The sequence below is a fragment of the Leptosomus discolor genome, chromosome 11 (genome assembly GCF_034619465.1).
Source record: "Leptosomus discolor isolate bLepDis1 chromosome 11, bLepDis1.hap2, whole genome shotgun sequence".
Lineage (NCBI taxonomy): Eukaryota > Metazoa > Chordata > Aves > Leptosomiformes > Leptosomidae > Leptosomus > Leptosomus discolor.
The window spans coordinates 1,903,606-1,919,107 of record NC_141401.1 but is presented as its reverse complement, the minus strand read 5'-3'; the positions used below and the strand labels follow the sequence as shown (position 1 = coordinate 1,919,107).

The following is a 15,502-nucleotide window of genomic DNA, read 5'->3' as shown; positions in this document are numbered from 1 at the left end:
ACTTTTATTTTTTTTAGATATCTTGCCTAGCGCCCTGCCCCCTCCCCAAACCAGCGTTTTAGACACTATGATAAGTCTTCATTACATGCAGAATTAAGCCAGAGTATCGGAGTATTACTTATCAGCTTTTTCTAATTGCTCCTCATTTTCTGAAGGCTTCATTTGATATGCCGACGCTGAACGTCGAGAACTGTAAAAGAAATCAATGAGGACAGTGGATACTTGGCATATCTGTGACAGAAATGGGGTGGACACAAGGCCTGGAGAAGAAAGAGGGGTACCAGCAAGGAGTCAAAAGATGCACCTGGGTTTTCCGCCAATCTGGTCTTGAGACGGAGCGGGGGAACGTTTCTGGCTGAAATGCTTTGAAATTAAAATGTTTGGAAACAGATGTGGATTGTTTTTCTTTGTTCAGAGAATCAGGGCTTCGTATGTATCCCTACCAATAAACAGGATGGTAGCAAAAAGCTACTTACTAGAGAGGTATTTGATTCCACTAACACATTCTTCCCTCAGTGGAAACTACCTAATTTTAAATTGTGGCTAACAATTCAGGTCATATGGGAGATGTAAACTATAATTCAGTAATAATCACGAGTGGTAATCTTTTTACCGCCAATTCCCTGTGTGGCCTCAAGCATGCTTTCTTTAATCTGTAGAGCGCAGACTTTAATGATTTTTTTTTTTGTCCTGCAATGCAGATAATATAAGCACTTTCTGAATGCACGGTGATGAATTTTATAGCAGCTATGGAAAAATGGCAAATTTTGTACCTCTTTCACTTAACAGGACGTACAATATCAGCCACGTTCAACGATATTTTTCTGTTCTACGCGTTAAGGTAAAGGCCGAGTGGAGAAAGTGCCATGGCAATCTGTAATTACAGAGTAACACACAGCTAAAAGGAAGCTGAATCAAGCTAAGGTGTGTGACTTAAATGCTAGTATTTAAGCTGATCAACTTCACAAGTGATGCAGTCATCTTGCAAAGTAGCATTTTCGGTATATATTTTTTCCCCTCTGCATTATCTGGTCTGCTGTTGCGAGAACCCGCACTTTACTCAAAAATGGTAAATTTGGCTCTAAAAGCTCTGCTCTGATTCGGTAGGCCCTCTTGTATTGCTTAAGAGGAAAACCTGGGCAAGCTCACGTTGATTCCTCAAATTCCCCTGCAGTAGCTCAGGGAAATAAAACTTATCATTTCCCGCTTCGTGCTGCGGTTCGTACGAAGCAGGAGCCGGGGAGGGGGGGGCGGCCGATGGCAGGACGTTCCCCCAGCTCGTCCTGCAGCCGCGGTGCGGCCCGTCGCGGCCCGGCCGGAGCCGGGCACCCACCGGCGGGCACCCACCGGCGGGCAGCCCGCACCGCCTCGCTCCCGCCGGGGGAGCGGAGCACCCAAGCGCCCGCTGAGGGATTCCAGCCTCGTCCCGTGCTGCTTCGCTCCTAAAGCTGCGGATGAAGTAGCAGGAAGCGGACTTCCAAATTCCAATTTTAATCAATTTATGACTACAGGAATGCGTGTCCACCTCTTCCCTCTGGTGATCCTACTCGAGAGAACCCCCAGCACCCCTCTCCTTTCCCCGAGGAGAGCCAGGGCGCGGGCACCCTCAACCCTCCCCGGCCTCGAGAGCGCTGCCCGCGCTCCCCTCAGCGCCTCGTTCCCCTCACGGAGCGAGCAGCGGGGAAGGCGGGACGGAGAAGGGGGCGCGCTGTCAAGGGAAAACTTTCCAAGCAGGGCGGCGGCGACACGCTGCCCCCCCCCCCGGCGGATCGGAGATCCCCCGCCGAAAGCGTGGGGCTCCCCGCAATCCTAGCGGAGGAATCCCGCGGATCGCTTCCCGACGGAGACCCGTGCGCCAACCCCCCCCCCCCCCCCCCCCTCCGCCCCGGCCCAGCGGAGCGCAGCCGAGGGACAAAATGGCGCCGTGATTCAAACGCTGCGCGCTGCGTGCCGGCGGGGGGGCGGCGGGGGGGGGCGGTGTCCCGGCGGGGTTCACTGCGCCTGCGCCCGGAGTTGCAAGATGGCGGACAGTGCGGAACTAAAGGTAAAGCGCAGCTTCAATTCCCTTCGCGATGCCCCTCGCTGCCGCGCTCGGGGCCGCCGGGGCTGTGCTCCCCTCCGCGCCGGGGGCGAGACGAGCCGCTGCCGGCGCTGTTGGGCGTCCCGCGGCGCTGCCTCGCCGGGGTTGCTGCGGCGGCGCCCCGCCGGCAGCGGGGGCTGAGGGACGGAGCGGGGCGGGGAGCGGAGCTGTCCTCCCCTCGCCTCCCGCCCGCTCTCCGCTGGGCAGCCCTGGCGGGCGGCAGCCGGGGCGGCTGGGGAGAGCTCCCCTTAGCGCCGGCGGAGGAGAGGGGGCGGTTGGGCTTGGGCCGGGCCGTCGTGGGGGGTGAGGGCGGCGGCAACGACGAACGGCCGGGGGAGCCCCCGGGAGTTGCCGGCGCTGGGCAGAGCGGCTCTGCCGCCCCCGAGGCGGGGGGACGGTTCCTTGGGCTCCCCGCAAAGTTTCCAGGGGACTCCGTCAGCGGCGCCGGGCGGGGAGGGAGACCTGAGGAACGGCTGTGCCCGCCGTTGACAGGCGGCCGGTTCCTAACGAGCGCCCTCGCAGCCCGGCGCGGGGGGGGACACACGACCGCCGGGGGAGCCCCGCTTGCCTCGCCCCGCTCCCCCCCTCGGTAAATACAGGACGTTAGAAGCAAACGTTGAGGAGTTACAAGATGTTAAGCTTGCGGCTGCCCCTGTCATCCTGCGAAACGCATCGAAACCTGGGGCACTGAAGCACCCCCGAGCGAAGTTACAGCTCCCCGAGTGGGTGAAGCTGGGCGGGGGGGTCGTGTGTCTCGCTGGGTTGCAGGGTGTGGGGGGGTTTAGGTGGGATCTACTCGGGGTGGAGGGGAGGGAGTAACTCTGCGTAGCGCATCCCATCGGGTATTTTGAGGAATAGTAGTGGTGGAATAGTGGGTGGTGGGGTATCCAGGCTGCGCACTAAAAAAAGACGCCAAAAAACTTTCCAGTCGCTTTGGCAAGGTGCGTGGGGGTGTGAGCTCTGCCTTGCACACCTGGCAGTGTATTTTAAAAGTTTGAGAATGTTATTGCAATTGTCATAGGGTCGTTATTCGTCAGGAGGACTTCTGTCTTGTACTTTGAAGTTCACACAGTGAAAGACACTGATCGAAAGTATATTAAATGTGTAACATAAACTACAGAACATGTAAAGTATGACTAGGGAAATATTTTATCTTTCCCTAGAGGTTCAGAAGGTCTCAGTTTTCTGTGTATCAAAGGTATCTTGCACTTTAGTTTTTAGATCTTAAATTGCTGCCAGGATATAAAGAAGTATAAAATCTTGTGCGTGTTCCAACTTTTGGGGGTCTCCGTCTGCCAGATTGGGACAAGTAGATCCTTCTTTGACTCCTACAGAGTGTTTTTCTGGGTATCTTGAGCTGTGTTGTCCCCAAGCCTTTTTTTTTTTTTTTTTTTTTTTCCAAGTTGTGCTTCCCACATAATGAGATAAAGGGTCGAGGTGTGATTCCAGTGTTAAACTCTTGTTAATCTTAGCGGGGCAAATGGAGCAGCGTGTTTTGGTAACTAGCGCTTTTGGTGCACAGGAGCTGGCTTGGGTTTATGTGGTGCCTTTGTAAGCAAGACTGACTCAAATGGAGTTAAAAGAGACGCGAGCTAAGGAATAAATGGGTTTTTTTGATGTATGTTAAGATGGCAGGATGGTGGTCAAGGGACAGTGCCGAAAGGCACGGTTTTACTATGAAAATTGACAATTTATTGGTCTTTGGAGCTTTGAAACCTGAAGCCTCTCGCCCATCGCAGAGCCTCTGGGCTCTGGGTGCGTGTACACGCGTTGGAGTGCCGTCGCTCTGGAGCTTAGAGGCCTGTCCTTTTCCTCTGCAGCTTTACAGGTGGAGCTTTCACAGAGGTGTAGTTGTGTCTGCTTGTCATCCCCGACTCCTTTATTGATCCCTTTCTGAGACCTGCTTCTTGGGAACCGGTAGAGAGAAATGATGATTTTTTTTAAAAAATTTTTTATTTTTTTTTAAAGTACTGTTGCTGCCTCAGGGATCTGAAGGGTAAATGCCAAATGGACTCATTTATTTTCAGTTTCACTTTGCTGCTCAGGATATGTAGTGGTACTTGCAAGCTGGGACTATAGGATGGTGGCCCTGCATTCTGTGAAAAGTTGTTGGGGTTTGGGTTTTTTTTTTTGGTAGCTATGGGGGCTTGTCAGTTTACGTAAGAAAAAAATAATTATGTCATAAATTCATACGTTGAAGACTTCAATGCATATTTTTTTTTCTCTAGACTGTACAAATTGAGAGGTGTGTGGGTGTGTCCTTCTCTGTCAGGAAGGAGAAGGAAAGACAAGGGGGCATGAAATTTCTGCTCAGAGTTGTAGCTGTCGCATACTGGTTTTCCAGAAGTAGTACAGCTCGGTTATTAGGGACTGGATGAGGTGAGTGCTCCTTGGAAAAATGTGGCTGATGGAAAGCTGCTACGATGCAGCTGGGTGCAGTGGGTATTTTTAAGCAGGTGTACATCCCAAGAAAATGTGCTTTTAAATTCTTTTTTTTGAAAGTTGAAAGGTAACTAAGGGAGGGTTTGTGATTAAGACTCTGCTATTTGAAGAATGAACAGTGAATTCCTTTCATTGTTTTAATTTTCTTACGCAAAATCTTTTCACGTTTCTTCCCTGCTTAATTAGCAAGTGACATTGATTTCAGATTTAGTGACCTTTAAAAACGAAAATCAAATGTAATAGTTGTGCAGTTACTCACTTTTCTTGCCAGATAAAGTTTGTCAGAAAAACTTTGTCAAGTTTCTAAAACTTCCTTGCCTTCCTGTGTGAAGAACCATGGGGTTACATGTGGTTAATGTACATGTAAATTGGGGAATGTGATATGATGGGTGGTATTGCTAAATGCCCGAAGTAAAATTAAAGATCTTCCTTCCTCCAGAAATCAGCGGTCATTCTTACTTGCCATCATTTTTCACAGAGTTATAAATCATGAAATAGCGTTTCCTGTAATGTATTTTCTTACCACAATCAAGACTGTTTCAGTCTCTTGCTCCATTGGAAAATGTTTGTCCTATTGGAAAAGAAAATCAGGTAAGATCAAACATACTTTGCAGCTCCCAGACTTGTAAGGTGACTGAATTCTGTGGTACTCTCAAAGGTTTGGGTAAATTGAACGAGTATGTTTTCATTTCTGTTGATGAAACAAGGTAACTGAAAAGTCTGTTATTCTGTGGATTGCCTCTCTAACTCTATAGGCTGAGGCATATGTGAATTTTCCTGATCTTAATTACTATTCCTGTATAATTGCATACAGACTCTTAATTTATCTCAAGGTAAGCTATTTAAAGCTCTTTCTAATTGGAAGGAGTATACTTGAGTGATTAAATCTTTCCTTCAATATTTCTTACATCTCTTTAAATTGGTTATTAGATTGTTGTGATCTTTGCCTTTACTCAAGTCTTTTGGAAATCATTACACAGTTTGCAATAATCAATTCAATTATACATGGATCAAAGAATGAAAAAGAAAAGCTTATGTTCTAGTATTGTCATTCTTGATACTGTCCTAAGAAGCTGGTTTGGAAAGCACATGCTGGGAGGTTTTCTCCTTTGTTCTCTCTCCTTTAAGAAAGTGCCTTTGGGGATTGAAGAGATCCCTGGTGTGTTTCTTGTTAGACACAATTTATACTTAAAAAAAAAAAAAAGTGAGCCAAGAGTTTGAATGAAAATTCATAATAGCGTTTCCACAGAATGGTGATGAAAACAAACCATTTAAAAATATTCAGCTGGGAAATATCCCTCCCCTAAATACAGGGAAGCAGTTTTTTGAAGGGAGAGCCTGGTAGCACGGCTTTCAGGTGGTGGTGATAATAGTGACAAATGGATCTCTGGTATGGAAATGCAGTTGTGTTAGATTGCATCGTCAGTGCTAATAAGCGTAAGCTACCTATTTCAGTGTTCAATTAGAATTTTACTCTTCGGTATTATGAGCTGGTTTTGCTTAATCCTTTTATAAGTTGCTGGGGTTGCCTGTTTCTGTGATTAAAGTCAATATAATCCACTTTTCATTGTTATCCGAGTCCACGGATTACGTTATTTTCATGCCTGTAATTTGGTGTATTTCAGTATAATTGTATTTTTAACTGTATTTTGGTCTAGGTATCTTTTTTTGAGCTTTTGGTCTTCAACACTGGAGCTGCAGGTATCAGATGAGTAAAATTGGCAGCTGTGCATCACTGCTTAACTGTCAAAGCCCCAATCCATAACACTGTTGCCAATAACAAACAGATTGCATATTGTGTACACGTAAGTGTAGTGTCAGCACACTTCTGATACACACCCCTCATGAGTGTTAGGGGCCGTCCTGGAAGGATTTGTAGGCCTGTGCAAGTGAAATTCTTATTCATTCCAGCTTGTGAGAAGGGAGGAAGGTGAACAAACCAATAGTTCATAGTAGTTATTTTTAATGGATTTACAGCTCATTTCTCTTTTGGTTATGAAGGTGTTCAGAAATTAAAGTTCAAAGGCTTAGAAGCTAAGGAGTGGGTAGAAGATGCATCTTATCTAGCTTTATTCCATGGGAACGAGAGAAAAATGTTACCCTAGGGAGGGGAAGGGCTTAGCACTGCTTGACCATTGATAGGAATGTTTATGGATCAGGCACACGAGACAAATATTTAAAAGCATCCCCTGAAGTGGAGTGTAGACAGTTAAGGTATCTCCAGATACTGAAGTTACTTCTGGGGATGTAGGTGGCTGGTATGGTTTATACTCTGACCTGCATTCATAGAGAGCACGAAGATAAGGGCAGACTTGTTGCTAATGTGTTTGGATTTTAGTTCCTGTAATCTGTTCTTGTGGAAGTCAACATCTGATCATTTTTCTCTTTAGTGCTGTTAGAATGAAAAACAAAGCAGAACTTCCAAACACTTGAGACTCGAGTGCTCCTGTAATTGTTCGGAGATACCCCCGGCCCTCTCCGATGCGCTGAGTGCCTCGCTGCTGCGTTCCTCTGAAGCGTCTCTTGTAATCCTTGTTGATTGTGGTACTTGTTAGGAGTGAGGTCAGAGCCGAAGCCCAGGGTTGATCGGCTGGTGGGCTCGATCAGCGTGGGGTCCGTGGGTCTGTGCTGAAACGATGGAGTCTGAAGTAACGGTACCTTGCTCGCTGTGAATCGGCGTTTTGAATGTGTTACTTTGTGGGGCCTTGGGATCCCCCAGTGTCCCAGAGGATTTGTGGCTGGGGATCCCCCAGTGTCCCGGAGGATTTGTGGCTGGGGAAGGGATGGGATCTCTTGCAACTTTTCCCTTAGATGGTGATCTTGATGTTTGGCCCTTTGGCTCCACAAGGGAAGAATTCTACCTGCAAACCTGAAGTTATCTTAAAAATGTCTGTTTTGCTGCTGTGCTTCCACTGTAGAAGCTTTTGCTTTGATGAAAGGTGTTACAGGTGCCCTTCTAGTGGAAGACTGCTTCATCGCCCTCCATAAAAGGTAGAAAAAGCCTTCTGAAAGCCCCGATTTCAGTGAAGAATGCAAACGTGGGTTTTACATTGAAAACTTGTCGGTATATGCCTTGTGTGTCTTTTGCAGTCCAGATGCCTCAGCTTGTGCTGTCCCTTCTAAGTAGGAACGTCAGCTCTAGTTAACACACAACTGTGCCTGCAAGAATCACAGAGAAATGTTTGTCCTGTTCTTAAAGGGGGGAGAAAAGGGGAAATGTATTGTTTGGGTGACGGCTGTGACGCATGCTTGGGCAGCTGAATTTCAGAATCCTCTTGATCGAGCTCGGGTATTGATTGTTTCATTGCTGTGTCACTATTCCAGCTCTGTGTAGACCAGTAAATGCTAGGAGTGTGTGTTTGGGCTTTTTAAAATCAAGATGATTGGATTTTATGATGCAAAAATTGTGTGTGGTACCTTCAGTAGTAGTCTGTCTGTGGAAATAAATGCCTTTCTTAAAAGTAAATTCTTTTGCTAGTTAAAGGCGGGGTGCGGGGGACTGTTGAGGAGAAGAAAGGAGCTCCAGTAGCTTACAAAAGGGTGCTTATTTCTGTGATTTTACTCAATGCTGTCAAAGCCATTTTGAACAACTAGTCACTGCCATAAAATGTGGCTGTTTCAAAGTAAATTGGAAGCTTTGGGGCTGCAACAAAAAGTAGAGATGTTGAACCTTTGAAAATGAGCATGTATGGAGTTGAGGAGGGGGACGGGAGATGTTAGTTTGTCTAGCCTTGTTGTGCTCTTCCAAATTTTCCATAGCAGCCAGAAGCAAATTAAAGCAGGTAACGTTATACTGTTGTTCTCTGTGTATTGTGGTACAGACCTTTATTGTAATTTCTTATTGTTTTGCTGAGACTCCTGTGTCTGCAGCTGTATTGATCCAGGAGTTTGTCAGCAATTTGCTTAATCTTATTCTCCTGTTGGGATTAGGGATGGCTGTAGATGTACTGCCATGTCTCCGCTGTTGTATTCCGTCCCTGAGCATATGCTGGAGGGATACCAGAGTGCTCTGTAAGAAAGCATTGTGTTTCAAGACTAGGGGAGAGTAGGGATTAGCAGAAGGTGGGTATTATGGGGCTTGTCTAGAATATGTGAAACAAAGAAATGAAAAGCTAGTATACAATTAGAGCAAAGGTCAACCCGAGCTTGACCTTTATGTCCATGGGAGATGATATACAAGAGATTTATATGGGAAGTGGCATGATAATTAATGGAGAAGGAAAAGAAGCCTTGTAAGGCCATTGCTTGGTAAGGATAGAGTCCTAGGCTCTGCAGCAGAGCAAAGGCTCTGTGGGTGTGCTAAAGTTTATTTAGCGCGGAGGACAAAGATAGGTGTCATTCACTTTATGTGCCTCACTGAAGATTGCTCTGTAGTGAACTTTCCTTGTTTTGTTCGGGGAATGAGCTTTCGGGATAGATGCTAATAAACATGTATGAGTTCTGCCTCTTCTCTGCTTCTGACAGGACTGCATGGGCTGTAGGTAATGCTTCAGTTGCTGGTTTCTATCCTAGGAGTACATTTAACAGCAGGAGAGAGTAAGAAAGGGAGAGTTTCAATCTCTGCCCGGCTTTGGCACTGATACACAGCCAACAGCCCTTCCAGGATAGGAGGCTGTGAAGCATCCCTTTATCTCTGTAGATATTTTCTTCCCTATGCCTTGCATGTTTATAGCATATACTAAGAGTGCTTTTTCCCTAGTTTCCAGCTCAGATACGATTTGTTGTGCTAAATTCTTCAAACCAAGAGTTCAATAGGATTCTTCTGTTAGCTTTTCTCGGTGTTATTTTCAGTTTGACACCTAGTTGCTCCCTTGATCCTGACCATAGATTATTTGGTTGGAAGGGACCTTGGGAAATTTCCAGTCCAACCTCCTTCTCAAAGTAGGATCAGCTATGAGGTCAGAGCAGTTTACTCGGGACTTTATCCAGTCTGGCCTTTAAAACCTCCAAGGATGGAGACTGCACAACCTCTGTGGGCAACCTCTTCCACTGCTTAACTGTGCTCATGGTGAAAACAGTTTTGATTTTTTTTTTTTTTTAATATCCAGCCTGAATCTCTTATTTCAGCTTGTGCCTATTGTCTCACATCCTTCTGCTGTGTACCTCTGTGAAGATTGTGGCTCTGTTTTCTTGGTGACCTCCTTTACATGTTGGAAGGTTGCCATTAGGTTCGTCCAAGGCCTTCTCTTCACCAGGCTGACTAAGCCCTGTTCCCTCAGCCTTTTGCCAGATCATCTTGCTGTACCTCACGTCTCTGACAATAAGATACCAGCAGCTTGTTTGGGAATGGGATTTGGGCAGATGATTCTGTGTCACAGATGTAGTTCTTGAGGATTTTTTACTACTGTGGATTTATGTTAGTGGAGTTGTGTTACAAAAGCCTTAACTTCTTCAGAAATGTGCAAAAGTGGTTCCTGAGGCTGTCCACTAGTATCACCAGAAAAGGTGGAGGTTGCTTCAAAAAATTAGATTTCAAAAGCAGTGAACCTTCTGAGGGGAGATGATGGCAGACAACAGGCAGTCGGTAGGCATCTCTTCACCAGGAGGCTCCACAGGATTCTTGTCTGTTTTGAAAATTGGTTTACCAAGATCTCCCACTCTTTCCTCCCCTCCCATTAAATACATGGCTGTAAAGCAGATGGAAAACTGAGCTCAGTTTCCTTACTGCTTGGTTGCAGCATTGCCTTCACTTCCTGAAGATGCATCTTTTGTGGCCGCAGCCATTTGAGTGTACAAATGTATGTGGTAAATGTTCTCATAAATTTTTGTTGGGCAGGAGTTAAGTCATAATCTTTGGGCAGAGCTGAGACTTCAGGTCTGGTTTTCCAAGATAGGTTTATACTAGGAAAAAAACCAGTTCTCTTCCAAAGAGGTGACCAAGTATAAAATTGCAGAGAGCTTTAGGTACACTAGGATTTTATGTTGAAGCTGTAGGTGTTTGTATTCAGAGTGGTTCTTCCACTGGGTACATACTCAAGCTGCCAGCCAGTATTGTGGCTTTACCTTTCCATATTGTACAACTGGTTTTTGAGCAGCTGTAGGATCTGTCATCTGCAACATTTTCAGGGTGTGTGGTTTGCAGTAGGATGCCTTAGGTCCATCAGAATTTGGCCTTGGCCCTCTTGACCGTATGTTTGCTTGATGCTGCTACTCTGTTCTTGAGGCACGCAAAGGGGAGCAGGTTGGCAGCTGAGCTGAAACACAGTTTAGCAAAATAGTTTATGCCCAGTTGTTTCTCAGATTAAAATTGGCTCTGTGTATCTCTGCAGATCAGCTGGTAGTCACAAAATCACAGAATGGTTGAGGCTGGAAGGGACCTCTGGAGATCATCTACTCCAGCCCCCCTGCTAAAGCAGGTTCATGTACAGCAGGTTACACAGGATCGCATCCAGGCAGGTTTTGAATATCTCCAGAGGAGACTCCACAGCCTCCCTGGGCAGCCTGTTCCAGGGCTCTGCCACCCTCAAAGTGAAGAAGTTTTTCCTTCTGTTCATGTGGAACTTCCTGTGTTCCAGTTCATGCCCATTGCCCCTTGTCCTGTCACTGGGCACCACTGAAAAGAGCCTGGCCCCATCCTCTTGACACCCACCCTTGAGATATTTGTAAGCATTGATAAGGTCCCCTCTCAGACGTCTTCTCAGGCTAAAGAGCCCCAGGTCTCTCAGCCTTTCCTCATAAGAGAGATGCTCCAGTCCCCTCATCATAGAATCACAGAATGGTTTGGGTTGGAAGGGATCTCAAAGCTCATCCAGTTCCAACCTCCTGCTGTGGCAGGGACACCTCCCACTAGACCAGGTTGCTCAAGGCTCCATCCAGCCTGGTCTCAAGCACTGCCAAGGATGGAGCATCCACAGCTTCCTTAGGCAACCTGTTCCAGTGTCTCACCGCCCTCAAGGTGGAAAACTTCTTCCTTACATCTCGTCTAAACCTGCCCTCTCCCATCTTCCAGCCATTACCCCTCAGCCCTCCGCTGGACTCTCCAGTAGTTCCCTGTCTTTCTTGAACTGGGGAGCCCAGAACTGGACGCAGTACTCCAGGTTGGCCTCGCCAGAGCAGAGTAGAGCAGGGGGATAGCCTCCCTCCACCTGCTGGCCACACTCTTCTTCATGCACCCCAGGAGACCATTGGCCGCCTTGGCCACAGGGGCACATGGCTGGCTCACGGTCAAGTTGCTGTCTACTGGGACTCCCAGGTCCTTCTCCGCAGAGCTGCTCTCCAGCAGGTTGACCCCCAGCCTGTGCTGGTGCATGGGGTCTTTCCTCCCCAGGTACAGGACTCCACTCTTGCCCTGTGAGTCACTTTGTTGGTCTCGTCTAATCTCAGTCCTTCTGCATGTGTGTGATCTGATCAGTCTGTATGAGGATCCTCCAGCTCTGTTTCGCCTGTGGCAGTGCCAGAGCTTCCTCCTGAGAAGGTGCATCTCCTTTCTTAAGGAGAGCATCTCGGCTTGTTTGCTGTGTAAGCAGATGCTTATTTTCACTGTCCAGCCCCATGAAGAAATTGACTGTCCCTTGAAGTGGGACAGTCAGTTGAGAATCAGTCAGAGATAGAACCAGTCGGAGATAGAACTTCTTGCTTACCTTCATTTACAGTCTTCTGCAAGATGTTCCTCCTGCCCTCTTTGTAGAGCAGGGTCTGAACTTGGTAAGGCCGCTCTGTTCAGCTTTTCAAGCAAAACCATGATTAGTTAGCACGCAAAATAGAATATAGTTTGGAAATAGCAGTGAACGTAGTTTTGCTTGGCAATTTAGCATAGGTGCAACTCACTATTATTCATTTCTTTAAAAAGCAGAAGCCAAGTACAATAGGGATAATGTGTTTGGTTCAGGTAAAACCTGTAATCTGAGCTGCAGGAGGGTGTCGTAAAGAGTTCTGTGGATGAGAATGTTTTCTGATACATTCGTTCCTCGTATTGTTTCTTGAGACTCCCTTGACAAAATGATCTCACTTTTGTGCAGATGTTGCGTCTTGTTTCCCTGGTGCAAAATAAGAGTCTTTGAAACAGTCCAAGTATTTGTGTAGATTTTCAGCTTATTGAAAAATCTGTTAGAGATGGCTCTGCTCAGGCTGTCTGTGGAGTTGTTAGTGCACCTATAAATATATTGCACCAAAATGAAAAACATAGGAACTTCAGCAGTGGTACAGAAACAAAGCTGTTCTTTTTCGTAGCTTCTGTGTTGGTTTCGCAGTATCTCGTCGCTGAATCTGCTGAGGCCACTTGATGGCAGGGCTTCAAATTTTTTTAATCAGCTATCAGAACTGCTGTCTGTTTGAATTACAAGGTTTTTACATATTATTTTTCTAAAGGGTGCACACCGAGGTTTTCATTCAGTTAATTTCCACTTTTACCTTTTTGGTGTTAAAATTTGACTCTTTCGGTAGAGAAGTAACATTTTTATTAAGAGGCTCTTGACAACATTACTTTGTTTTTTGAGGAAATGGCTAAAAATAAACATGCATGTTACACTGATCTTGAGAATGTAAAAGGAGCTGTACTGGTTCAGACCAAGGGCCCATCTGGCCTCATATTGTCTCCTACAGCTTTCAGAAGCGAGTGCGTAGGGAAAAGTGGAAACAGGACAAAGTATGAGAAATACCTGTCGCCTCCCTGCAATGTTCTCCTGCTCTCCAGCTGTTTTCAGCTCAGCCCTCTCGACCTGATGGGGGCTGCTAGCTGGGCAATCCAAGATAAATCTATTTTCCAAGGGCCTGTCCAGGTTCCTCTTGAACCTAGGCACGCTTTTTTGTTCACGCTATTTTGGCACGGGTTTCTGTTCTGCTGCTTGCTGTGTGAGGACCCTTCTCATTTCGTTTTAGTCATAGAATTTTGAGCCTGGTTCCAGGCAGCTTCCTCCCCGGTCACTATTGTGTAATGAAAGAGGCTGAAGAGCTGATCCCTGGCCGCTCTCCTTGTGCTGTTCCTGGTTTTCTAGATTGCTGTCATGACTGTCCTTGTGTTCTCTATTTGTTAGGTTGAAAAGTGTTAGCTTTTGCTGTTGTTTAGTTGGGGAAGTCATGCTGGACTTCTGTCACCTTTCTGTGAACGTTTCTACTTGTATGTATTTTTTTCTTTTAGGATGAGACCACCAAAACCACCTGCACTGTGACATCCGAGTGAACCAGGGGTTTATATAGTGTATAACGGTTTCTCATTTGCACTCTGTTCCCTTCCTGATGATTTCTAACAATGATTTGTGTGTTTGACTGCTACTGAGCTGATGTTTTCCTTTGTCTGTTTATCTTAGGCCCAGGAGCTTGCTCTAGTGTGGTAAAGGTCATCCCAGAGCCCATCACTTTACACGTAAAGCTGGGTCTGTCTGCTCTGCTTTTCCCCATAGACGTCACTTTACGTTTATATACATTGAATCGCCCTGTCGCAGAGGTCTTCCAGTGATTCTTCAGTTTGCCTTCACGCTTACAACCACATCATATTGTCAGCAACTTTGTCACCCCACTGATCACTGCGTTTTCTAGGTCGTTAATGAATAGGTTAAGCTACACGTGCCAGCGTAGGCTCTTGCAGAACTCCACACATGACCTTCCTCCATTGTTTGGTCTTGGAACAACTCAGAAACATTGGTAATAGAAGAACTTTGAATAGCAAGCTAAGGATCTATGGCCTGTTGTTCTTCTTTGGTTTTTTTTAAATACCGTTAATACTGCAAGAATACTCAACTTGTGTGTGCGGACTGGATTTTCATAGTTTCCTTTGACCTGTGCTATTCGGTTGCTTTTAAATGTATGTCGAACTCTGAGGTGGTGCCAAGCTGTTTTAAGGGGAAGCAGAGATGTGTTGAAACTTGTTTCCTATGTTCAGTTAGCTAGAAAAGTTTTTTGTTTTGTTTTTTTTAAATGTGCCTTTGTATTTTGGAGTACATTCATATAGGTTAGGAAAGGGCTTGAGCTAAATGTTAGGTGATTAACTGCGTTGACGCCTTTGTGCCTTGGCCTCTGCATGACTGATGTCTTGATGCCTCTTTCTATTTTTTCCCCAATACTAGACTGTCCTTTGCTTTTGACAACAGAGGCTGGGCAAGGTTGTGAATCATAGAATCATTCGGGTTGGAAAAGACCTCTGAGATCATGGAGTCCAACCGTCAACCCTACTCTACCAAGCACACCCCTAAACCCTATCTCCAAGCACCACATCTAAACGACCTTTACACATGTCAGCCACCTCCCTGGGCAGCCTATTCCAGGGTCTGACAGCCCTTCCAGTGAAAAAATTTTTCCAATGTCAAGCCTAAACCTACCCTGGTGCAGCTTGAGTCCGTTCCCTCTTGTGCTATCGTTAATTACGTGTGAGAAGAGAGCAGCACCTGCCTCTCTACAATGTCCAAAGTGAAGTAGTACAACACTTACAACATCCTTACCTGGAGTAGAAGCTGTGTGTTACCTGGTGAGTGTATCAGGAGGCAAAAGGGTGCAGACACTTCATACTAAAATGCTAGGCTGAAACTCTGGAAATGCTTCGTTTTGTTGTGAATTCCTAAATGATCTTCCCCCCTCCATATGTAAAAGGGGACAGGCAGAGCATAAATTCATGAACACGTGAGAGTTATTCAAATGACATTAATGAGCTGCAAAAGGCTTGTATATATGCAAATTCCTATTCAGAATGGGATTTGGATGAGTGCAGTTAATGAGGTGGGGCAATAGTTTGGTCAGTAAAGACGACAAGGAGCAGTGACTGGGGCAGTGTCCTCCTTCTGCCCTGCGAGTGGGGTGGGAGTTGGGGGGGGAGGCAGCTCTCTGCAGGGTGGGAGAAGTACTGGGAGTGTTTGTATCTGCAGTCAGTGCTGCAGAAACACTGCACAATTTCTGTTTTCACTTGGTCAGGATTTCCATGGAAGCTTTAACTTTGATAGCAAAGTTTTCTTAGGCAGCTCTTGCAGTTCTGGTTGTTCTTGTGGCTGAAGCCAAGTTAAATGCAGTATCGTTTTTGGAGTTTACTTGCAATAGTTTTCATGTATTTTTTTT

At 46.2% G+C, this 15,502-nt stretch overlaps 1 protein-coding gene across 2 annotated transcripts in view; it reads left to right on the top strand.

The window, feature by feature from the left end:
- The first annotated feature begins 2,014 nt into the window (after positions 1–2,014).
- Positions 2,015–15,502, top strand: part of PIAS1 (protein inhibitor of activated STAT 1) — a 60,628-nt gene continuing 47,140 nt past the window's right edge. For both annotated transcript variants that reach the window (XM_086471859.1, XM_086471860.1), the window contains exon 1: positions 2,015–2,044. In XM_086471859.1, the coding sequence (XP_086327985.1) occupies positions 2,021–2,044 (24 nt within the window). In that variant the 5' untranslated portion in view covers positions 2,015–2,020. The remainder of the gene's footprint in view (positions 2,045–15,502) is intronic.